This window comes from Ahaetulla prasina, chromosome 1, assembly GCF_028640845.1.
Source record: "Ahaetulla prasina isolate Xishuangbanna chromosome 1, ASM2864084v1, whole genome shotgun sequence".
In the NCBI taxonomy this organism is placed as follows: Eukaryota; Metazoa; Chordata; class Lepidosauria; order Squamata; family Colubridae; genus Ahaetulla; species Ahaetulla prasina.
Genome location: NC_080539.1, coordinates 274,637,077 through 274,662,805, shown reverse-complemented (window position 1 = coordinate 274,662,805; position 25,729 = coordinate 274,637,077). Strand labels below are relative to the sequence as shown.

The 25,729-nt window shown below is 37.0% G+C and overlaps 1 protein-coding gene across 9 annotated transcripts in view; it reads right to left on the bottom strand.

Annotated features, from left to right (window-relative positions):
* Nucleotides 1-922: 922 nt before the first annotated feature.
* The window catches only part of PARVA (parvin alpha), a 78,604-nt gene continuing 53,797 nt past the window's right edge, over nt 923-25,729 (bottom strand). For 4 of the 9 annotated variants that reach the window (XM_058160082.1, XM_058160075.1, XM_058160068.1 and 1 more), the window contains 9 exons: nt 25,457-25,572; nt 22,692-22,750; nt 21,291-21,310; nt 20,847-20,908; nt 18,636-18,704; nt 16,109-16,210; nt 15,802-15,874; nt 5,740-8,957; nt 923-2,898 (listed from right to left, as the gene is read on the bottom strand). In XM_058160082.1, the coding sequence (XP_058016065.1) occupies nt 8,881-8,957; nt 15,802-15,874; nt 16,109-16,210; nt 18,636-18,704; nt 20,847-20,908; nt 21,291-21,310; nt 22,692-22,750; nt 25,457-25,572 (578 nt within the window). In that variant the 3' untranslated portion in view covers nt 923-2,898; nt 5,740-8,880. The remainder of the gene's footprint in view (nt 2,899-5,739; nt 8,958-15,801; nt 15,875-16,108; nt 16,211-18,635; nt 18,705-20,846; nt 20,909-21,290; nt 21,311-22,691; nt 22,751-25,456; nt 25,573-25,729) is intronic. The other 5 variants (XM_058160100.1, XM_058160110.1, XM_058160091.1 and 2 more) reach the window with 5 other exon arrangements.

Genomic DNA, 25,729 nt, shown 5'->3' with positions numbered 1-25,729 from the left:
TGTGAAAGCCAGCTATATATATATCTCTTCTGAGATGACTTTAAGTCAAATATTGTAGTCATAACAGAAAAAAATGAAGCTCCAAATTTAAAAAAAATCTACAGAATATATTTTTAAAAGCTTCAACTGAATACATTGTGAAAAATTGTAGCTCAGCAATGACCAAGGTTGGTAACTCAAAAATATCACCAATAATATGAAATGGGAGATGTTCATTCCAAGATACCATTATTTATGATATCAAAACCAGTAGATGACAGTTAGGAGACAAAATACGTTCCTGTTGAATATTTCTTTATTACTGTTACCGCTGGAAGAATATGCATTACCAAATCTAATTTTCTCTTCAGCCTCCTTTTGGTGTATTTATAAATATCCCACAAAAAGTTTTACTTCTTAAAAAGTTTACTTTAGGCTTTTTTAGTTCAATAAAGCAAAGCAAAGCAAAACAAAACAAGGATAACAATCATGCATTTCCCCAGATGGAGAATTGTAGATCACATCATCTTCAAATCCTAAGGAACAGCCAGTCAAATTTCTGTGCTCTCTTTGAACACGTATTCCGTATCATTTAACATATCTTCTTAGAACCTTTTCTGGTTTAAAAAAGAAAAAAAGTTGGCAGAAATGATTCATTTTTGTAAGAAAAATCTCAAGCAGGCTTGACTTTGGGGGAAAGAGCTAGATCTGGAGCAACGTTAGCTATTTTTACAGTTGTTATTAATATCCTATTAAATAAGAACCACACATTTTATTTCAGAAAGATGTATTGAAATAACTATTTTTCCTATGAATAATTTCACACATATAGCCACCAATTACTAGATTATGATTATTATGTATGTTGAAACAGTTTTCAAAAGTCATTATTAATTGTTTCACAGTATATATAACAAATTAAAAAATATTACTCAAGTAGCAATTGAAGGTGAACTGATTTATTAGACAGAATAATTGAAAAGCACCATTTTAAATTATCCAGATGACAGAGAATAATTTATAAAAATTAAAATGCACAGGAGCAGGAAGTGTTAAAAGATCATTAACATTATAGAAAATAATTCCTGAAGTTCTCACGTTATTCACTGAATGTATTTCCAATGCCAGCCCATTTTCCCCCCCACATCAAACAAATTTCAAAATGTATTGAAATCTAGAGTTAGAAGACTTTTGCCTATTTGTAATTGACTTCAAACAAGTATTAAATTAACACACATACACAGTAGCAGCAGTTACGATACACTGCTTGCTAGTTTAGTTCAGTGGGTTCAATACTTATTGATTATACCCCACCTAGTGCACAGGAGGGGATGTTAAGTACTTGCTTCAAATTCCTGATTCTAACCTCTCAGCCTCATTAGATGACTTCTGAAAGAATGGAAGCATTTAGGTATGCTAGTTTACCTGCAACAGGAAAGGACAGCCCATTGAAAAAAACCCGCACAATTACAGCTGTTACATGCTATGGTGTTTAAAGTTTTTAAAATACAAACCCTATTCAGAAAGAAACATTGTTAAATCGATGTGATTTGTTCCTTACAATTTTAACAAACACTTTTGGTGACGAAGCTACATCAAAAGAAACAATAAGTGAAGTTTGCCATAATGTGTTTTCAAAACACACAATGACATTCTGGCTACTGTGGTGAAATACAATACAAACATCCTTTTGCAATGTAGCAGGCTAATGCTGAACAAATAAAGGGCTGAAAAGGATCAAGAATAATAATTTGAAACATCAATGAAAACATCAGTTTTTAAAATAGTCTAAGATCAATTACACTGATTAAGTGACTTTTATCTTAATATATATGCAATCATAATTGAATGGCAGATCAGGCTCAAAAGCTTGCTGTATCAAAATCCCTACATGTTTGTGTCTGTATGTGTATGTGTGCATGTGTGCGCACGCGTGTGTGTGTTTCTCTCTCATCTATATCTACATCTACCTACCTACCTACGATTCCATCTCTCTATATATATCTCTATCTCTACCACAAGATGAACTTACAGTACTGGCAAATTATTGTGACAGAACAACAGTTGGAAAAGTAGGATAAATACATAAGCCCGTAACTCCGCTAATTTAGGGCATTTCCATACTGTTCCAATTTTTCAGCCCCAATCTTCAAAAGCAGGTTCTGCCAACTTTACAAGACTGAAGTAGAGTGAACAGTCACTGCCCTCGAACAAAATACTCTAAACTCTCTTTCCACACAAAATGATAAAATGAAGTTTACATAACTCTCCTCAGGTTGGTTATATTCATCTTGTAAAATAGTCTTGAGTGGATATTCTGAGGGGGATATTAAGTCACCGTTCTCTTCCAAAGAACTGCAAAGGCTGTTGAAGCCCAACTGTTGGGAGGAGGTTTGAGGGGCTACAGAAGCTTAATCGAGCTGTAGAAAATGTTAGGTTTACAGCAGTTTCAAACACATTCTAGCTGGGCCAGAAATAAATTGGTTTAGTTCTCAAGCCCAGCCAAGATTATAGCAGCACAGTTGTTCAGGGGTGCTTTCAAACTGGAACAATATTCTTGTCAGGAAGTTTCTTTAGCCTGATTTGTTTATTTATTTATATGATTTATAGGGCTGCCTAGTTAAGTCTGGGCAGCGAACAAAATTAAAACAACACAGCCATGACACCTGAGCTTAAAACACTAAACCCAAGTCATAAAAGTAGCCTTACCAGCAGAGCTTACCTAACCTAGCCCAAATGCCTGGGGAAACAGCCTGGTCTTCGCTGCCTTACAAAAAGCTAACAGGGTTGGAGCCATCTGGGCCTCTGCAGGGATGCTGTTCCATAGGATAGGCACTACCAGATGGAAAGCTCTTGGGTCCAAAAAGATGACACTGTTTGATGAAAGGGACTTGGAGCCCATCCTCCCTGTCAGATCTGCTGGGGTGTGCAGAAACAAGAGGTGATTCTACAAATAGCAGATGCAGGGCTTTATAGGTGATAGCAAGCATTGTACACCGTAGCCTTCTCAAAACCAGTACATCTTGCACAGCAGCGGTGTTATATAGGTGTAATACTGTAAGTAACACCAAATTTAATTGTGCCACTGCATTCCAGACCAGCTGCAGCTGCTGAAAATTCTTCAAGGGCGGTCCCATATAGACCATGTTACACAGGAAGCGACTAAGGCATGAACCACTGTGATCCAAGAATGGGTATAACTGTTGCAGAAGCAAAACTGTGAAGACATCTCCATAGGCATAACTGAGTCCAAAAGGACCCCCAAATTTTCTGAATTACTCCATCTGGGAAAATGCATTGCCAGGCAGAGTTAAAGACAGGAGATCTCCAGACTTAGGTGCTTAAACCCAATAGCCACTTAGTCTTGCCAGGCATGAGCCAAAGCCTATTTTTCCCATTCAGATCCCCACAGCCTTCAGATGCTGGGTGGAGGCCACTAGGAAAGGATGACAGCAGAATCACTTGGTTGGCCTGAGGTTGAAAGATATAATTAGGTATCATTAGCATACTGAAAATATGACCCCCAAAATGGCATGACCTCACCCAGTGGCTCCTGGTAGATGTTAAATAGGAGTGGGAGGAGAGGAAAGCCATGAGGCCTGCTGCAGAGCAGAGGTCTCAGGTTCAACTTCTATACTCCAACACCATTGACTGGAACCAACCCTGGAGAAAGAAGAACCACTGTAATACAGTACTTCTCACTCCTAATCCCCTGAGCTGGAGATAACAGTGAAGGCTACTGAAATTAAGAAGGGCCAGGATGAATGTACCATCCCATTCCAAACCTACTAGAGATCATCAACAAGGTCCATTAATGTTGGCTCAATACTGGGTCTGACTGAACCTGCTTACAAAATTTAGTTTTTTTTAGACAATGGGCATTAGATAAATGAAAACAGCAGCAGAGGAGTCAAGCACAAGACTCAAATACATAAGCTGACTTTACTGCAGATGCCAAAGAAGCCCTTATAGTGAAGATCAGCTACTGCAGAATCTAGGAATCTAGCTATATTTATTCAGTTTTAGTGTCTCATCTGCCCTTATGTGATAACAGACTTTTTGACACTCATTTCTCAGCCTTGGGTGTCAAGGCCACTTTCACAGCGTTTCTCTGACCTCTGGCTCTTCACTTCCCTTATCATTGGCTGAAAACATTTCTCCCACCCCCCAAATAATCAGAGAATCTACAGCGAAGAATTTCTGAAACCACTGCAGCATCACAAAAGCAAACGTGAGAGATGAGATTATCTTGTGCACAGAAACCTGTTCACACCACATTGAATTTAACTCTAGATTTTTAGGATTTAAATTCTGATCTTCCCAATACTATGTGTAAATGCATGGCCATTATTAACTGTGCAACAATAGCAATCATATTAATAAAGGAGAATATTTGTAGCTCGGGGTTGACATGAAGGATCTATGGTGTTCCCTCAGCTTGCTTGTTTTCTTGAAGACGTTTCATTACCCAACTAGGTAACATCATCAGTGCTAGTAAGGAGTGCAGTTTACTATCAGCTTTATATTCTGGTGGCTTGCCTGTCGCAACCCCCAGGAACACTTGACAGGCAAGTTCCCAGAATATAAAGCTGACAGTAAACTGCACTCCTTACTAGCACTGATGATGTTACCTAGTTTAGGTAATGAAACCTCTGCAAGAAAACAAACAAGCAAGCTCAGAGAGCACCAAAGAGCAATCACATTTTCAAGGTGATAGGAATGGGCAAACTGTGGCATTCATGGATCCTCCTTCCGTGCAGAGGCACCAGTTCAAAAATCTGTACTTTATCAACTATGACTCCACATAAGCTAGACATGGTCCCATAGGCATGGAGTTCACTAAATAGGAAAGAGAAACTGCAAACAAACAAACAAACAAAAAGACATGTCCATGGCCATTTACAGTACTGCAGTGGTTCTTATTTAATCTTCCCTTTCTTCCCACCAGCCTTTAGGCTTGTGATTTTCAAAATCCAGAGAGTCTGCTAATCCTACATATAAGTATACTATTTTTAATATATTTATCTTGCTGCACAGCAAGAAAAATAATTGATATCATAAGTTAGGCAGGGTTGGCCCAAAAGCTTTGCTTAACTTCAACAACAATTAAAGGGACAGACACAGATCCTATATAAAACAGATCTTCAATTATCAGAGAAACATGGCAAATATATGCATTTAGGTAAACACAAATTTTAATAGATCTGAAATCTATATCTGATACAGAAATGAAGTTGTTAGCATAATAGTATATTTTTCCTATATTTTTAAAAATGCAATAAATATTAGATATAATCTATAGGTTCTGTTGCATATTACCTTCATAGCAATGATATATCTCCATGAGAAATATAAGGAAGGTTCAATTTATGTATGCTATGTAATGCTTGGGTATGAATATTATCAAACAACTGCACGTTCATAATATATATATTTATAATATAGAAATAGCTCTTCAGTTAAAACATAACTTGCTAGAAATATATCCACGCAATTTGCAAAATCACAGAAAGCACCTTCAATTGTTAACCACTTGTGGATTTGAAAATGGAAGGAACTCAGTATCCATGAGTCATTTGTTGATCAAATACCTAGTTTGTAATTCTGATCCAAATGCACTTCAAAAAATTCATTTTGTGGTTTGACAAGTTCATAAGAAAACACAATTAACAAAATCACGATTTGCAGAAAGCACTTTAAAGTTAGGCAATGCACTCGGGAAGTTCAAGCATAGATATTATGGATATATAGGCTTCCTACCTCCCATATCACAGGGGCCTGTTTGCCAAGAACATACAGCTATATATCTAGCCCATCATCTTGAACCAAGAGGAAAACCTGACTCTTGTCTGATGAGAAACCAGGTTTGTTTGCGCTACGTATTCTCCTTTCAGAGATACAATTGACAAAACTTCTTTGGAAATATATCTGGGAAAACAAAGTACATGAACAGAGTGTGTTGAATTCCACTTCACTTTCTTAATCTAACATATATGTAGATTAAGCTGCTGAACTTTGCACAACTGAAAGTTCTGCTTTCACTTAGAAACTTAAATTACAATATAATACTGTTTCCACAGGACAGGAAGGCCTGGAGGAATGTTGTCCATGGGGTCGCGATGGGTCGGACACGACTTCGCAACTAACAACAACTGTTTCCACACATACATGCACCAACTACTAGTTTCTACGTGGACTGATTAGAAATGGAAAGATGCTTTTTTTTTTTTGGTACAATTTTGCTTACTTTACTTTTTGTTGACTAATTAAAATCTTTTCAAGAATTTGTCCCTTTAGTGGATAAAACACAAACCTTATTTTTAAAACTAAACAGTTAAGTTGTGCCCAGTAATAACAAAGGATGTTTATTGTTTCATCTTTACGTTGGATATGTTATCCTATTATGAGAGCATTGAATTTTGTTTTTGTTTTTAAAAACCACTTGTTTGCATTTTGTGTAAGTTGGCTAGATTGGCCACAAGAGTTCAAGCTTTTCAGTTTTGTGCTTTTTTTCCTTTTTTTTTAAAAAGGATCATAAATGGTTGGCATGATGTGACTTGCCCCTTCCCCTTACTTAGCATAAATAATGACTTGGTGAAGAATTGTTGCTTTTCTTGGCAATCACCAACAATTCCAACCTTTTCTCCTTCACGATATTAACTTTGATTTTGCAATGTAAGCAGTGAGCATCCAGCTTTTCCCTGGAGCTTCTGCACATGGCGAAACATGTTGCTGCTCAAAGAGGTTAAATCAAACTGAACATAAATCCAGAATCCAATATCCAAAAGAATTTTAGAGAATGATCACTTGCTGAGCTAGGGTCTACTCAATATCTCTGAACCTTAAACATAAAATCCTGTCTCTTGACAATGGGCAAAGCTCAAGGATCAAGAATTCACAGAGAACTAGTTCCCTTGAACATATAAAATAATTTAGACACATTTTATATAGCATCTATATCACAATCCTCATACAAGGAAAAACGGCATGTAACAAATCACATTCGAATATATGAACAAAGATTTTACTTGGGCATATAACCACTCAAAAACAATTCTTATAGTAATTTGAGCAATATATAAACCCTATAAAATACCTCATGGCAAATTTACTACAAATGAAGTTTTGGATGAAATTGGATCTGGGCCCTTGAATACTTATAGCACTGTCTCAGCTTCTGGAAGGCAAAAGGCATGACCTTATATCACATGAACAGTTTTCTTTGAGCTACAAAAACAAAGTTACTGTGTAATACCTAGATACTAAATGAAAGATCTATTTAAAATCAGAATCTAACGTTATAAAATATGTAGAGAGTATTATTTTACATTTAAGTTTATCATTTTCCATAGAGAATACATTTCTAAACTGCTCTAAAATTTCAGTACAAAATAAGTGTAAATTAAGTTGAATAAAAATATATTATACTAAAAATTTATACTTTATCTGTATACAAGCTAATTCTGTTGCTCAAAACCAACAGTACAGCATTGTTTGGTTTTCTGTAAATGTTTAGAATTTCTCATTCATCTGAGGTATTCAGAAAACAAGTTAAACATAAACACTTCTCTTTCTGTGGTTTTATGATTTCTTTTGCATTTCTTTAAACCTTCTATCTTACTATTATCAATTATATTCTTTCCTTTTCATTATCATTAAGTAAACAAAGCTTATTTTTATTTTCTTTTAGTACCCTGGCAGAACTAACCCCATTTATTTTTTCAACGTTTATAGCACCGTACTATCTTGCTCTATATTTTCCACACTTTTAAAGTATGTACATATTTCGTACCTCAGTCTTTGCAAGTAAACAAGAGTATTTTACCACCAAAGATACTATACTGTATGTTATTTTAAGTGCACAGTTGCATATATTCATGCAGACTTTATAGGAATGAAAAATATGTGGAATGTATATAATGGGAACAAAAAGTTGGCCCCTTATAGTGATACAAGTTGTTTTATTTGCATCATCAAACTGTACATGCTCTCTCTCTCTCTCTCCTTTCCCCTCCTTCCTTCCCTTCATATCCTTTGAATCATAAATAAAATGAATCATTTGTCCCAAATAAACATTTGTGGGGGGGAGGGGACAAGAGAGAGAGACAGGGAGAGGGGGAGGGAGAGGGGGAGGAGAATGTACCGTAGAATCCATAAATTAATTAAACTGGCAAATTTCAACTTATATCATTCTATGGACCATCTACACTTTAAAGAGCAATTTGTGACATGAATGCTAAAGGTTTTTGGGTGCTGCTATAAGTAAGGGGGACATTGTTCCTATCACTTTGTGACTCTAAGGGAAAATAGTATAGACTAGAACTCTGTTTCAGCTCCAGTACTGATGAAAAAGCCCAATGCAGTCAGAGTCTGGGTTTACAATTATGTCCTTAGCATGGCAGGGAGGAACCCTGTGATGAAAGGGAGAAGCACTAGAGAGGCTTGGGCAAATAAAAGAGCATCTTGCACAAGGAAACAGACCCTCCACATACACATAAAAACAGTGTACATGAGGTTTCCTCCAAAAAGCTCATTGGAGCAGATTCTTAATTCTGTTTGGCAGTAATTTAGCTTAGCTTGGTTGTGGATCAGGATTTGTGCCTGGTGCTTATTCTCTAAGAAATTAAAAGACAGTTAAAACCAAGAGTTAATTCATATAGCAATCTGCTTTTTCCCCATCAAACCTATTACGTTCCAGCAGATTTCACTTTCTAATATTTCTGAACTCAAATTGTCCTAATAAAAATATTTAAATTTAACGACAAAGAACATTCCAAGAAACGGTGCCCTTTCTTTTCAAGAAAGCGTAGTGTAAATTGAGAATGACTGCAAAGAAAGGAGAGCTTTTTTTGTTGTTTGGTTCCAATTTTTGCCACCCGTGGCTTCCTGATGTGCTTTTCTTCATTCCAAGTTTCTGTATTTGGTGAACAGATTGTAGAGCACTCTCAGCGTTGACTTCAAGTCACAGTTGACAATGTCTAAAAAGAAGGAGAAGTGGGGGAGGGAAGGAAAGGTGAGCTTTTCAAATCACCTGAAATCACAGCGAGCAAATTAAAAGGCCCACATTGGGAAGAAACATAATCACACATTCGTATTTATAGGCCAAAAACTGCAGCTCTTCTATGTAGTAAGACTACTGAAAGCTATTTGATTTTAATAGAGTTTTAGCAGCCAACCTACAGGATTATAATAAAAGCTGGCTATAAGTGACAAGTGCATTCTTTTGGAACAGGCCTGTGCAGCTTTGGACCCATGAAACCAAATGCAACCCACCCACTATCTAATTATGGCTCGCTAAGTGGGCGATAGACCTTCTGGTTTTGCTGCTCACGTGGGATTACAAGCATATGGGGTGATCAGGCACTTGGCAGGCTACAAGTGGTTTAAAAGATGTGTTAGACTCAGTTGGTCAAGTTGTTCTGTAGCTCTGATTTTGTTAGTACAACTGAAGCTGAAAACCTAGAAACCCAAACATTTCTCAGGCTTCTGCGTGGCCTAGGAGGACTTTTTGACTAAGATGAGACAACTGCTCTAGCTGGACTGCCACCATCCACCAAAACCAGACGTTTAGACTTAACATGTCTTCCATAAGCCATGTCATTCATTTTCTTGCTGCTACAGCAAAAAAGACAAAAAATGCCCTCCAAAGCATTTGCCAGCTCTCTCATTGAGCTTCCACTGTGCGGTTTTGGCCAGACATGGCTCTCTGCGATGGTCACTGGACTCAATACTTCTTACTAAGAATTCCTCAGAGCTGTGCATTGGAGAGCAGGCTGCCACCAAAGGCTGCTCTGAAAAGTCTTCAAACTGAAGGAAGTATGGAGTTAGTTGTTCCTAGCAGTAGGTTTGGAGAACTGTAAAACAGGGGTGAAATGCTCCTGCTTCAGACTCGATTGGCCGATCTGGTAGTGATGGCAGCGGGTGGTTCGGTGAACCGGTAGCAAAAATCCCTGGGCCCCCTCGCCCATGCTCACCCAATCGCCCGGTCGCCCGCTTGCTGCTTCTTTTAAAAAATGCTTTTAAAAGTAAAAAAAAAAGAGAGAGGCTCTGACGATCACAGCTGAGCCGTGCGATCGTCAGAGCCTTTTTTTTACTTTTAAAAGCATTTTTTAAAAATGCTTTTAAAAGTAAAAAAAGATCGTGTGCCACAGCTGATCACTCCTCCCCCCACATTGTTCTACTTACCCCATGCCTCCTTTTGGCATGCACTGCGCATGCGCACATCTCTCTTTTGTGCATGGTGCACACTGCGCATGTGCAACCAGCGAACCGATAGTAAACCGGTTCAGATTTCACCACTGCTGTAAAGGTAAAGGTTCCCCTCGCACATATGTGCTAGTCATTCCCAACTCTAGGGGGCGATGCTCATCTCTGTTTCAAAGCCAAAGAGCCAGCGCTGTCCGAAGACGTCTCTGTGGTCATGTGGCTGGCATGACTAAATGCCAAAGGCGCACAGAACGCTGTTCCCTTCCCACCAAAGGTGGTCCCTATTTTTCTATTTGCATTTTTTTTACGTGCTTTCGAACTGCTAGGTTGGCAGAAGCTGTGATAAATAACGGAAGCTCACCCCATTACGTGGCACTAGGGATTCGAATAACTGAACTGCCGACCTTTCCATCAACAAGCTCAGCGTCTTAGCCACTGAGGGGCCAAATTCCAACCTGCCATTCTTGGTTTGCCCACTGAGGCTGGGATGTATGCTGAATGTAAGTCAGTCCTTCAACTTGTCTCAAGCCTTATCTTATCTCAGTGAATATCCATTTGATTCTGAATGTCAATACTGAACACAGGATTTCTAAAAGGACTAGCAAGTCCTTTTATGCTCTTTGGGATAGCATAACGATTTACTTTTCAAGAATGATAGAATCTAAACTTGCAGCACTGACTCTGCTAATCAGACAGCTGTCTTCAGAGTAAGTCTTTTGGCAAACCATACAGATGTAGTTTATATTCCTCCAGGAATGTAATATCTCATTGTGCCAGTCTCACCTACAGCTCTGGCATTTCTTATTGTTCTCCCAAGCAAGGACTAACTAGATCTGCCCAAGTTTTAAGTTTCTGAGATAGACTAAATTCAATTAGATTTGCTGCTCAAAAACACAGGTAGCATTAAAATCAAGAAGAGGTATTTTAAACATTTGAACAAAAATTCAATAAGGATTCTAATTACTGAACTCAAGATTGAGCGTTTATCAGAAACCAAAAAGAAAAAAATTAATCTTTGGATATTAAAATTGGATATTTTGAGTGGGATAGCAATAGCATTTAGGCTTATATTCCGTCCTATAATGCTTCATAGCACTCTCTTGGCAGTTTACAATACAGAAGTATTGTTTGCACATTGCCCCACAATCTGGGTCCTCATTTTAGCAGCCTCTGATGGATAAAAGGCTGAGTCAACCTTGAGCCCTGTCAGGATTGAACTCTAGGCTGTGGGCAGAATTAGCTTGCAATATTGCACTTTAACCACTGTGCCGCCGCCACCACCATGGATAACACCTGGATTTAGTTTATTTTTGGTTTTAGTTTTGCCTGGTCTACTCATACCCTCATGATGAGTAGGCTGACCACTTCCCAAATTCCCAGAAATGGTCCAGGGCTAACTGAATAGTCTGGAACTGTCAGTCCAATTCCATCAGAGCACTTTCTGGGCAAGCATGAAAAGCAAATGCTATTTTAAAGACCACCTTTATATTTTTTTCTCTCTTTGGGCTCCATGCACACTAAACATATTCATACTATGCATCAGGCTGGTACTACGGGAAAGATTCTAATTTATTGTGTGTTGTCTTTGGCAAATACATTCTATATTAAGATATTAAGAAGAACTAAATATGAGATTGGATCTGCTGCCTGTGATTGCTTTCGAGACCGTTTATGTGTTTAGAACACAAGATTAATACAACATTTGATTTATTCTGTCAGTTGTAGGTGCACGGAAGGCATTTTAAAACAGTTTGTTAAATGACCTTTATAGCTTCAGGTTATTTAAATATTGGTTATTTCAAAACCTTGACAATGAGATCCCAAGGGCAGCTTGTGGAGACTTCAATGCTCCCCCACCACCATTTGTAATGCCTGTCAAGCTTTCTGCATTATCAGATTATTATTATTTTCTTCTAATCATCATATTCTTAAAGAGAAATGGTAGGTGAAATACTCCAAAGCAAAAATGCAACCCTTCAGCATTCCTCTTCCCCTCCCCCAACCCAAATGCTTCTATTCTCCATAAAAATGAGAATGAATGTGTGAAGAACAGTGCAATGTCTATCTTTGAGAATCAGTGCCCATGAAGGGGTGGGGTTTGGTGTAATGGACTACAATGAAGCAGTAGTTTCCCAGGAAGTGGGGAACATATTCCAGAAAGCGGGGGTGAGACAAGAAGTGGCCCAGCTTGGAATTGGTTGGAGACAGAGGAAGAGAGTTGGGATAGTCACTCCCTAGAATCTTCCGGGGTATATTAGTTAGGGTGAGAGTAGAACCCGGCAAGATTCTGTCTATTGTGTTGTAGGCAACTAAAAAACTAAATTCTGGCTAAATCGCTCCTCATCGTTCTTGGACTTAGCTTGACATAAAAAGGACACATGTAAGCCAAACTAGGAGCACAGAGTGGCATTTCATAGTTTGGACATACACAGATCCACACAACTAGCTTTGTAACTGGTTATGCCAAAAATGTCAACTTGTGAAGGGCAACTCTCCTGCTGCAAACATTTTTATAAGAATGGCCAACACACTCTTAAATGTCCTACTGGTCCAAAAAGGCCAAAGGCTCTGCTTTTGTCAATTATTCTTGGTAGAAAGGACAACATTACAGCTTTGAGGAAAGATATTGCTAGATATTGAGTGGCAGTAAGAATAAATGATTTTTACGCAGCACTCAGGAAAAAACTTATGCTGAACCTGCCTCTTTATTTATAAGAATTTGCCTCTTTCAAGTTGCTTGAAAGCTGGGAGAGGAACATTTTATTTCATTGGTGACAAAGGTGCCCGTTCTGTTATAGACAAAAGATCTAATATCCAATTTTTTATTCTGTTCTTGTTTTTAACTATTTTTCATTCAGAAAAACAAGGGAAGAATTTAAAAGCTATTTTATGTGCACTCCGCAATTATTAAAATGCTTTTCAATACACAGGTACTTGCTGGAAAATTTAAGCATAGGCATTGTGCCCAGATGTAACAACATATAAAGCAGATGTGTTTTTCCATTCATATTGAGCAGGAAATTTCATATTAAGCATGTTAATAATTGTTCATGAATGCTGAAATGTCTGTATGGTTTGATTTATACCAGAGGGAAAAAAATCAACCATTTCTCTAAGCAGTAAATACCTGAAAAATTGAAATGCTGTAATAACATTAATGGGCCGAAAGGGATAGGGAATCGTAATGTTTCTCCATTTTCAGCCTAACTCTACAATTCCCACTTTATCTTCACTCATTTGGGCTGATGCCAAAGGCAAACTTGAATCCATAAATAGATAGATAACACGAAGTAGCTCCTGCTAATCTTAACTCGCAGCTCTTCTATTAGTTGTTGTTTTTAGGGCATTTTTAAAAATCCAATTCCCTCCCCCACCTTTTAAAGAAAAAATTGATTTAGGATGAAAGAGTATTAAAATAGCAAATCCTAGATGACAGGTAATTGTATTTGCCAGAGAAAATGGAATGAATTGTTGTAAGTATACCTAAGACAAAATACTAGAGCAACTAGATTAATGTAAGTGATACACATTTTGTCACTTGTCCCTTCTTGCCCCTCTTCTACCAATTGCCATGTCCAGATGGGAAATAGTATATTCAGGGTATGCCCTATTCTATGCCTGGATTTGCTGACAAATTGTAACATTTCTGTGGCTTTCAACAAAGTCACTGAATCGTAATCTGATCTGATGTTAAACTTCATAGAATCCCACAATCCCAAATGTGATTTCAGTCATATTAGAGCACAAGGATTAGCAGAACAGCCTCTCCCCCCAAAACCCCCACGATTTCAGGAATTACCCTTGCCACCTATCTGTTTGGCATTAAATTCATCAATGGAGCTCTTGACAGATTCAGGAAAATAATTATTTCAACCACCTATATTCTGAATGTATAGGTCGTCCTCAAGTTAATACCATAATAGAGTCTGCCCAATAATCAAGTGATGATGGCTGTAAAGCAGGTTGGTCATGTGACCAACCCAATTTTATGACCTTTGTGGTGCAATCATTAAGCAAACAGCAATAGCACTTATATACTGCTTCACAGCGGTTTACAGCCCTCTCTAAGCAGTTTAAAGGGTCAGCGTATTGCCCCCAAAAATCTGGGTCCTCCTTTTACCAATCTCGGAAGGATGGAAGGCTGAGTCAACCTTGAGCTGTCGAGACTTGAACTGCCAAACTGCTGGCAGCAGGCAGAATTAGCTGCAGTACTACATTCTAACCACTGCGCCACATGCAGTTGTTAAGCAAATGCCACAATTGTTAAGTGAATTGACACTTTGGTGCCAATTTTACTAAAAAACAGAAGTAACTGCTTCTTTTGACATAACAGTCATAAAACATGGTCACGTATTCGCAGCACCCTGTAAATGGCCGTCAATGCAGCCTGGTTGCCCAGTCCCTGAACTGCAGTCATGGGATCATCAGAACATGGAATATGGATTAGATTCCAAGTAGGTCCACTGGAACTTTGAATGGTTGCTAAGCAATCAATTGTAAATTGAGGACTACCTGTATCTGTTACCTGTGGGAAATTTTGTGATTATGGTAGCATTATGATTTATTTATTTATTTATTTATTCAATTTCTATACTGCCCTTCTCCCGAAGGACTCAGCCATATTAAAAATACAAAAATACACATAATATAAATAACAAATTTAAAAACATTTAAAACGAATATATTAATTGGCCAAATTACTAAAACGGTCAAAACTGACATAAAACCCTTTAAAATTTAAAAACTATAATTAAAATACATTTAAAATACATTTAGGCTAGTCCCGCACGATTAAATAATAAAGTTTTTAATTTCCGCTTGAAGGTTCGGAGGTCGGGGAGTTGGTGTAACCCCGGAGGTAACTCGTTCCAAAGAGCCGGTGCTGCCACAGAGAAGGCTCTCCCTCTGGGGGCCGCCAACCGACATTGTTTGGTCGATGGCACCCTGAGCAGGTCCACTCTGTGGGAGCGCACAGGTCGTTGGGAGGCTATCGGTGGCAGAAGGCGGTCTCGTAGATACCCCAGTCCTAAGCCATGGAGCGCTTTGAAGGTGGTCACTAACAGATTAAATTGCACCCGGAAGGCTACCGGCAGCCAGTGCAGGCCACGCAGGATGGGTGTTATAGAGCAACGTGATGCTCCCTCTATTACCCGCGCAGCCGCATTCTGGACTAACTGGAGCCTCCTGGTGCTCTTCAAGGGGAGCCCCATGTAGAGAGCATTGCAATAGTCCAGGCGAGAGGTAACGAGGGCATGAGTGACCGTGCATAAGGAGTAAATGATAAGTAAATGTCCTTTTTAAAGTCTTATAAAATCTGTATTTAGAGAAAGAAGATCATTGATACTATTTCTGGAAATCATCAAAGATCAAATTTGGAAATTATCAAATTTCCTCCGGGCTGAAAAAAGAAATTTTTAAGATTTATATCTACTTACGATATTAGAATTTCATTTGTTTGTGTTTCTAAGAACATAACAAATAGCAGTGGAAAATTAATTAATCCTCATAATTAGGAGACGATCAAATGAAAATAGGCATTTATTTCCTATGAAACTTTCCCTAAAATTTTAGGCGGCTTTACCAATGAAATGCATCCTCAAGACATTCAACAAATACCTTCTGGCCTTGGTTTTGGTTTTTCCAGACCTCCATCTTGCATTAACTCAAATGCAAATGAGACATTGAGTACCTGATGGGTTAATTAAGAGAAAGCAATTACTCATAATTCTAGACTTGTTTACTGATAGCAGATAGCATAATGAAGCAGAATACTACTTTAAAAATAGAAGAGTGACATTTATTTAATCTTTATTTAAATCAAGTCTCTCTGTGCAGTGCTATTGAACACTGCACAATTTAGGATGATGACCAGTATAAACATAAATAGCTATATTAATTCTTCTTTAAATGCATAAAAATTTACCTTTTGTTCAAAACTGTCAGGAGTTAGGAAAAAGCTGTGAAGAGGCACAAAATAACCTTCAAGAAGACCCATCAGCAGCACCAGGTATACTCCATCTGCAAACTTTTAAAAATAAGACATTTTTAGATCTAATCTTATAAAGTTCACTCTTTGACATGATAAAAAACTAATTTCTTGATTTTAAAGTTTTGTAAGTAGAAACAGTTATGCAAGACAGAAGTTCCTGTAATTAAGAATGATATGACTCAGGTGCTTATAAGTGGTTCAGAGGAACTGAAGTACCTGACCAAGGGAAGCTCAGTCATATTATAAATATCTGATCTACATGACTTCAAGCAAACCAAATTTCTGTTGTCCACGTTACATAAAAAGTATTAACGTATGTGGCATCCCTAGCGAAAGATTTAAAAAATCTTTTAAAAAATTGAGCTGAATTTGATTTCAAATGACTTCTGCAGAGACATCCATACAATTCTTTTGGCTTGGTATGAAAATGGCTTGTCATCACCTTTTTTCTTTTCTTTCTTTTTTTTTACTTTGCAAATTTAGTCACTAGCCCTGATTTCCCAGACCTCCTATAAAATAGTAAGCAGGAATACTTCTGTTTTCTAGATCAGCCTAGGTCCATTGTCAAGAGCTACCATTTGCTCAAACAGCAATTCTACCTGAAAGCATTTTTAATACATAAGACAAATCACTGCAGTTTTGCTGGCATGCCTTAGATTGTTTTTATTCTGCTTTTATTATTTTTATAAATAATTCAAGGTGGTGAACATATTTAATGTTCCTTCCCCTCCATATTTTCATGAAAGAATTCAGAATTTTTCTGAATTCACTATAAACTGAATTCACTGCCATTCAAAAGTCAAGGGATTTTTTTTAGAAATACCGTCATGTATTGTGTTCCCCCCCCCCATATTTAATGAAAGAGAAGATACAAGGCTCTTTGCTTTAATTTAAAAGGAGCAGAAATAGGGGGGAAAACCCTATTGTTGTATTTTAGCATACAATGAATTGGTTTGGACCACATAATAAACCAGGGTTCAGGGTAATGCTGAAACTATATGTTATATTAGCATAGTCATTTTCATTTTAGCATCATCTAACTATCCCTAATGCTTACCATCATCAGTTTAACCTCCTTTAGTCAGACCCTAATTATTTCATTCCTCTGCCACAAATCCTCTTTCATTTTAAATTCCCATTATTTGAAACACTGCCTTTCAGATGTTATTGACCTTTAGCCTCTGGCAACGCAATCCATCTTTCCATTCGTCTAATGCCACTTTCAATAGCATATTTTGGGGGACTTCCAGTAGATTTTGAGTCAGAAAATGACAATTGGGTAAACAATGTGACATGTCAGTCACCAAAACAAAGAAACATTATTCTTTTCCCATTTGAATATCACAAGATTATAATTTTCCTCAGTATCTTATTTTTTTCTCCTCCTCCTAAATGAATACAAATTTCTTTATATGTCACAGAAAGAGGAATGCAATTCCTGCCAAGACTTCCTTCCTATCACCAGCTTTCATGCAGATGGTTTCATGGAAAAAACTTGGGGGAGGGGATAAATGAAGACAATGAAAAACTGTGCAAAATAGAATATGGCTGCTGGACTTTACACTGGGGTATTGAAGAAGAGGGGCTAGTTTTAGATTGCTAAATTGGATCGAAGGTACCACTGTTTCTTAGGAGGCAAATATTTTACTGCTTTTATTTTAAAGCAGGGCATTAAAAAACCCTACAATACACAGTAACTCTATGATACTCTCAACTTCGGCAGCATAGATTCATGCTCTGATTAAAAATGGCATTTTCTTCTCCATGGGAATTTTCAAAACTTTAACTCCAATTATTGTTTTTTCTTTTATGGAGAAATCAAGGGTAGAAATAGTGTATTTTCTAGCAAATGCAAACAAAACAAGATTTTTGTGATTCTATGAATTTTCTTTTGATAGAGTGAAGGAAAAAAGGTGTTCTGTATTATGGAATATTAATACAAACACACATCATGACATACTTTCTCCTGGCATGTTCACAGAACCTGGAGGATCAAACAGCCCAGTCCATTATTGCTATATAAAACCAAAGGGTTCTAGTTTAACCATTCCATACTTGGTCAGATGGATTCTGTCATCTAGCCGGCAAACATATTGAAAGTTTCCTGACTTTTTTATATGGATGGCTTAGCTTTCATTTAATCTATTCTTACCACAAATGTTTTAGTCATTCTATTATGTATCATGTTATAGCTTTGTTGTTAACCAACAAAAGCCCAATTTGATTGTATCCTTCTACAAATTTAATAAATGAAAAAGTGTCTATCAATAGCCATAGTTTCTGCTAGCAAACATGATTTTTGTTTTGTACCCATGATATAATTGTAAAAAAATGAAGGATGGACAAGAAAATAAAAGATAATGCTCCAATACATTTTCACCTCCATTGATTACATGGTACAAATTGGAATAATGTTAAAAAACAGTTCTACTTTTCTAAATATAAATCTATATAATCCTACCTGGGTTTCTAGTTCCGTTACTTCCAGATTCAGCTTATTGAGGTGCTTATTCACAAAAGTAATGAGAGTCTAGAAATTAAGAATATAAGCTTTAAAGTTTTTAAAAACAGAGTCCTGTAAAACATGCAATCTGAGCTTTAAAATAATTTAGCATTTAGTAAATCCGCTTGTTCGTTGGCTTTTGAGAAAGAGGAAAATGCTATGGAACTCCATCCCAAATACTGAATAAAGAATGACTTATTGCTGGGAAATATTTATCACTTTAATATATATATATATATTTAATATATATAACTGAGGAAAGAAAATAACATCTGAGCCACATATAAGCTGTTGTAAAGTGGAATGCCACTGTTTTCTCTTCAAGGAAGCTGTGCTGATCTAGATCAACTGGAGATCATATAATACAAATGTGTGAAATGGCAATTTCGATATTTCAACTCCTTTTCTATACCATCTTTCACTAGAAATAATGTACAGAAAAGCATCTGCATTTATGTTATGAAATACTTATTTTATGTAGTGGGGGAAGCTGGTAATACTTCTCAGATTTCAATAAGATGCTCTTTCATATGGTGATTTTCTATACACTACCTCCAGTGCATATTCAGAAGAATCAATAGGAAGCCAGAAAGCCAAGAGAGAACTGAAGTACTTATATGGAGGGAGATATGATGGAAGGCAAGAGGCAGGTGGTTTCAGGGGAACACTGGAAAACAGGTGCCAAGTGTTTCCTCAGCCCAATTCCTAGGTACCAGAATGCCGAAGGCCTTGATGTGAAACTGACATTGCTGAATGGCACATCAATGTGTAATACGTCCTCTACATATGAAGGACAAAGTAGATCTGGAATGTGTTGCTGAAATCTAGTTGGGCACAGATGTGTGTGTGTGGGGGGAGTCCCCTTGTCTAAGATGTACCTGGCTATATTTTGGCTATTCCACCAGTCTAAAGCTTTAGGAGTAAGAATGGGAATGATCCTCCAAAATACAATCGTGACCAGATGCTGCGCTGCACAGATAACTGGAGGAGAGAGTGCACGTCTATGTAACTTAGCATCAGAGATAACTTGTAGTGCCTATTCTACTGCCTAGCACCCTCCCTGCTTAAGCTGTTTGACATTATGGCTGACTCATGGCTGATTTGCCTTGATTTTTGGGGCTCTGGGATTTTGATATCCTTGACTTGAAGGTAGGTTTGGGATTACATGATTTCTATAAAGTATGGGATTTTGTTTGCAAATCACATACTATAGAGACCCACTGGATTAGCCTTTATTTAGAGAAGTAGGAATGTAATCTGAAAATCAAAGATGTTACTCCCAGTTCTTTGCCACAGTCGACTCATTTCCTGGCTGATGATGCCAGTTGGCACCATGGATTAAGATGGTCAACCACAGACACAGTATGGATACTACTGGAGCAATAGTAATTGCTGGGAATTTTCACAAAAGTTTGGATAGCAGTTCAGCTATGCGCTTAGTCAATCAACTTCTACAAAATGCAGAGATTATTTCAACTGCTGTAATTTGAAAGAATATCCTTTAGATCTAGAGGAGCTGTTTGGTTAATCATGGAACTTCATTGCCACTACTTAACGGTGGAAAGTGTCAGTACTTTCCGCCCTTAATGCATCTGGGGACTGCTATCTTACTAGATAGTAGTTACCCATTTCCTTTTGCAGGGTGTTTGGTCAGAAAAGCTTCCCTATACTTTTTTTGCAAGATATTTTGTAGCCCAAATAATTTTGAATTAGATGCCACATGAACAGAATCCAGTGAGGTAACAGTGGCAGTATCTTGTGAACATATCTTGGATTTATTCAAACTATAAATATTAAAGAAGTGGACAATGTTCTTGGTTACAGAGCTCTGTCACCTTTGGAACTGATGCCTGCCTCGCCTAGCTAGTGCAAATTGGGGATTGGGTTCAAGGTATTGTGACAGTTTTTTGAAGAGGGGGTGATGCCATGCACCTTGTTATACATATATGGTGGTGTATTGTTCCTCAAGAAACCATCATCTTGGCCTCAAGTTGAGGAACTTGAAAAGTACATTCTTTGCTCTGTACCTAGATAACACACTGCAATTAAAAGCATACAACAAAAACAAACACGTGGAATGTCTTGGCAACATCAAAGTTTAGTGCTAATTAAATTCACTGAGTTTCTAAGACAGTTAAATAGCACACGTCAAAAACACTTTTGACTTACCTTTTTAACAACATTGAGTTTGTCTGGAGCATGGTCAAATAGTGTGTCAAATGCATCTCGTTCTGCAATACAGTTGATGAGAACAACCTGTTAAATGCTACATTACTGGAGTATAGGAATTTCAAAACCAGAAGGTCATCGACAGTCATCTACATTTAATAAGGAATATTTGGTCTACCCAAATAATCCTTGGCCATTATTTACCAAATGCACAGTCATGTCGATCTATTTTGAAATCTATTGTTCTCCAGCCATGCAGGTTAGAAAGTATAACAAAGTATTGATTTAAGAAATGTAATTATTTTCTTTGGAAGAAATGTACATTTACAGATCAATTAAGAAAATTCAGAATGTGAACTTAGTTGACTTTGAATTATATAATATCATTAGTTGGAGAATAATTTACAAACATCTAGAAAACTTCAACAATCAATGTGTACTTACCATGCCGTCCTGACATTGCCCTATAGAAAAGAAATAACGTAATTATTTGTATGAGTCCTCTTAAGAGTCATTTAATACATTTTGTCCAATGCAGAAATAGGCAAAGCAAATTAAACATACACCTGCTAATTACATTCAAAACAGAAGAGATTGACTCTGAAAATTCCATTAAAATACACCACAGAAGGTTCTGTCTGAATGACCAAGGAATAGGAGGTCTATAAATCTGGTGCCACTAAGTAAGAAAGCCCTCACCTGAATTGTTTCTAATTGGACTTCTCTCTACATTGGCACTCACAAAAACTCCTTAAAGAAGGGAAATAGACAAAGAACTTAGAAGATTACACTGGGGGTGGCAGTAATAAAAAAGGAATTTTTAAAAGGGGAATGAGGAGAGTAAATGGAAAAATATTGCAAACAAGAAGGGCAAATAAAAATAAGGAGGGGAGGAAGAGACAAGGAGAGAAAGAAGGAAAGAAAAAAATACAAAGTCAAAGGATCATTTAGGGATCAATAGAGAAAAGATAAAAATGGGGGAAAGGAGGAAAAGGAGAGTAGGTGGAAATATAGGACAAAGCAAAAAGAGTAAATAATTTTAAGAGGAAAAAAGAAAAAAAGAGGAGGAAAAGAAAAAAGAGGAAAAGAAAAAAGAACTGAAATAAATTACTGGTTGAAATACTAATGAGATGTGAAATACATAAATATTGAGATTGGAATGAGAAAAAATGTTTGAAGGTTATTATGGATGTATTAATGATATTGTAGAAGTTATTATGAAGAAAAAATGAGTTTTTTCTTGTTTTTTCTTTTCTTTTTTGATTATGGTTAACAATCTATAAATTGTCTTTGAAATGTAAAGATATGATTGATGTTGATGTTGGATAAGTAGAAGATATAAAAGAATATAATTATTAAATGGGAATATAAGTGTTTAATATAAATGGGAGTAGAAAAAAAGGGGAGGGGAAAGAGGGACAATTTGATAAAAGATTAAAATTGGGGGTGAAGGGTAAAATTAGATTTATAAAGAGAAATGCAAATAGGGAAATAAAAATGAGAGAAAATATATTGATGAAAGTATGTAGGAAGTGTTGGAAAAGAAGTAAATTTGATGTGAACATGTACCTGGCCGACGTTTTGTTCAGAAAGGTATATTGTATGTTGTTGTTTGTGTGTAAAAAATAAAAAAAACTTTACTAAAAAAAGCATACACGGGGAAATTACCTTCTTGTTTAAGGATTTACTTGATTTTAAAGCTTCTTACATTGAGAACATCTCCGCATCTTTACATCATTCTTTATTATTTGGAGTGAAGCCTGTTTGAAATTTCCATTAGTAGAACCCATAATCAAAAAGGAAGATTTGGTAAAGCTGGCATGTCTTAACCTTGACTTGACTTACTCAGTATTGCCAGTTATTTCCTCTTGGATCTGTCGGGACTGGAGGATTCCTTCCCGTTTCTGAAAAAAATAACAATAATTAGCCATAAAATAGACTGTATTTAAATTGTAAGATTATGTCTTCTCTAATTTCTTTCCTTATTTATACTTTTATTAACTATTAATTCTAAGATGGGAATCTTCCTGTATGAACCCTGACTCATGTATATAAGGATAGCTCAACAGGAATTTTTATAAGTTAATGGCAAGCATTCCTTATGGCTGAATATTCATGTTACTCTTATATCTATTCTAGGGGAAGCTCAGAAATTTTAAACTGGAAACAGAAGGCAGCAGAAGATCCATGATACAAGATGGGCTGAGAAGAGACTGGATGGAGACTTATATTTTAACCCTATGGAAAGTAGGGATGGACAACTATTTTTACCTGGTCATTACTATGAATGCATTCATAACTCTTCTCCCATTTCCACATTAATAAATACTTTTTATTATAAAAAAATTCTATATAAACATTTAAATAGTTTTATTTTTTCCCCTCAAAGCCTGGAATGTCTAACATGCTTTCTGTCAAAGTAAGCATTTCCAAGTACATTTCAAAATAATAACTGGAAATTGGTTTGAAAATTGGAATAAGCATTTTGATTTAGTTTTGAAGTAAGAACAACCAACTCCAACAGACAGACACGTTCTATTCTGCATTTTTTTCCTAGAAGGTACAGTTCTCACCTTGTAGAAATATACAAGAAGCTTTACATATTCCTACACCAGTGCTTCCCAACTATGGCATATTCCAGATCTGGGGATTTCAGTTCATAAGAGCGTTGATTGCCAAGAATTCTGGAAGCTGCCAGTTGCTAAGTCTGGAAAACTCTGTCCTACCCTTATAAGGATGCCAATGGTGAAAAGGGAGATTCTCCAGAAGCAAAATTCAGAAGAAAAGCCAGTTAAATATCTAAAGAAAAAAATTTATAAGGCTGCCTGAAGTAGTCTTAATACATGTGCCACTTCTAACAAGAAACAGTCCAAAGCCAAGAAACTACAATAGTTTATTTAGATGGACTTGGGGACAAGGGAAAGACATGCTGCCTAGGGAACAATCAGGAGGGAGGGAGGGAGAGACAGAGAGAAAGAGCCAGACAGAGAGAGAGAGCTGCAGTCACTTAACTGTCAGAGAAAGAAATTTAGGAAGGACTTGCCCTAATTGATGGGATGGTTAAAAATGGCAGTGGGAAGTTAATACTTTCAGATTTGCAAGATTCTGTTAATGTAGCCTTACAATAAAGTGGAATTAGTCCATCTTGCTGTGTTTCCTGTCTGGTTTACTTGGGTGGGCTGACAGAAATGTTCTCAACACACTGAGAAGCAATAGCAGGGAGAAACAGCTCATTCCACAGCCGAACAGTCAATACTTATGTCGGCATATGTTGAATGCATTTATCTACAGTGCAGTGAATATAGTAGGCAGGACTCTCGCTGTCACCAGGGTTCTGTCTGAAATTCCCAGTTTGTTTTCATGTGGCTTTGAAACTGTCCTCTGCCTTTTGTAGAAAGAAGAACTTCAAATTAGGGTGATTATTCACTACAGCGTTAGGACAACAATGGAAGCTGGTTCTATTACTCTTATCCTACAAATGTGGCATATTGTCCTACTCATTTGGTGATGTATTCTCATATTTTTTAAGTCTTAACCACAAGAATCAAAAGGTATCCCCCCTTCCACTTGAAGTAATTCTCGAATAAAGCCCAGGCAACCAATTTCAGGCAGGTATTGTTGCATTTGTTTTCCAAACAGCCACAAGCCATAAGCTCACTTCTGTATGGTTACTTATACGAAATATAAACTTGTTCTTCCTGTTATTTTAAGGAGACAGAAAACAGCTGGTCTTAGAAATATTTATCACAGAAGCTAGAATTTTCACAGGCTCTTTTTTTCCAGAAAGAAAAAAATCTGAAGAACTGACAAGACCAAATTCAGTAAAAATAATAATAATTTTAAAAAGTGAATTTGGAAATCGTAGGAAGGTGATACGACTGGCAGGCATTCACAAGCTGATAGAAAGATCTATATTATTTGCCAAGCTGAACATGTAATATCAAAAGAAGCATTTATTAAACTTGTGTTCAGTGAGCAAACACAAATATTTGAAGTAGGAAGTAGAGCCATGCAAATCCTTTGAGGGAAATACTTTGAACCCAGGGGAGCATATACAAAGCATCTCTTTTCAAATTGCAAAGCAGACGCCTCTGTTTCCTGGCTTTTACAAGCTGCTTTACACATGTGTTTGCACAAGTTACCACTTCGTTCCACGTTTCCCTCGGTAAAGCAAAATGCATGTGCGCACGTATGCAGAGAGAGCTGGGAGCAGCTTTTGAAGCAGCAATGTAAACCTGGAAATTGGCAGACTCTTTCATGATTTGAAAATTTGATTTGTGTGCATATTCTTTCAGAAGATTTGTGTAGTCCCAGTAGAGTGCCACAACATGGAGCAAAACAACCAGAAAGGTGAAAAATATTAACTTTAGGACTCTTGCATGACAACCTCAGAGTTACAATTTGCCAAAATCTGATTTAACCTTTACTATATTAATGTTGCCGTTCTGCTGTTATGCTATCAGTAATGACAACAGTGCACTCAGCTCTAAAAAAGAAATGCTGTGCTTTTGACTTTTTTTTCTCACTGAAGAAAGATCAACCAGAAACATGCCTTTTTTTCTTACACTTTCTCTGGTTTCAAAAGGATACAGAAATTCATTCATTCATACCTGGACAACTACAACTTGAATAGACACATGATCTGGCAGCCTGATGGGAGCCCGAAAATACTGCGACAATGCAACCAAAAGATGCAGAATTGCAACCAGGCTTTTTGCATGGACAGCTGAAAGAGAGGAACTGAAATATTTACTTCCCAACCACTATCAGCATGCAGTATATTTTAATCTTTTAACATTTTGCCCACTAGAGATTAATCCAAGAGTATTTTCCTCTGTTTCTCTTTCCTACCATAAATCAATGGATCTTATAAAAACAACTAA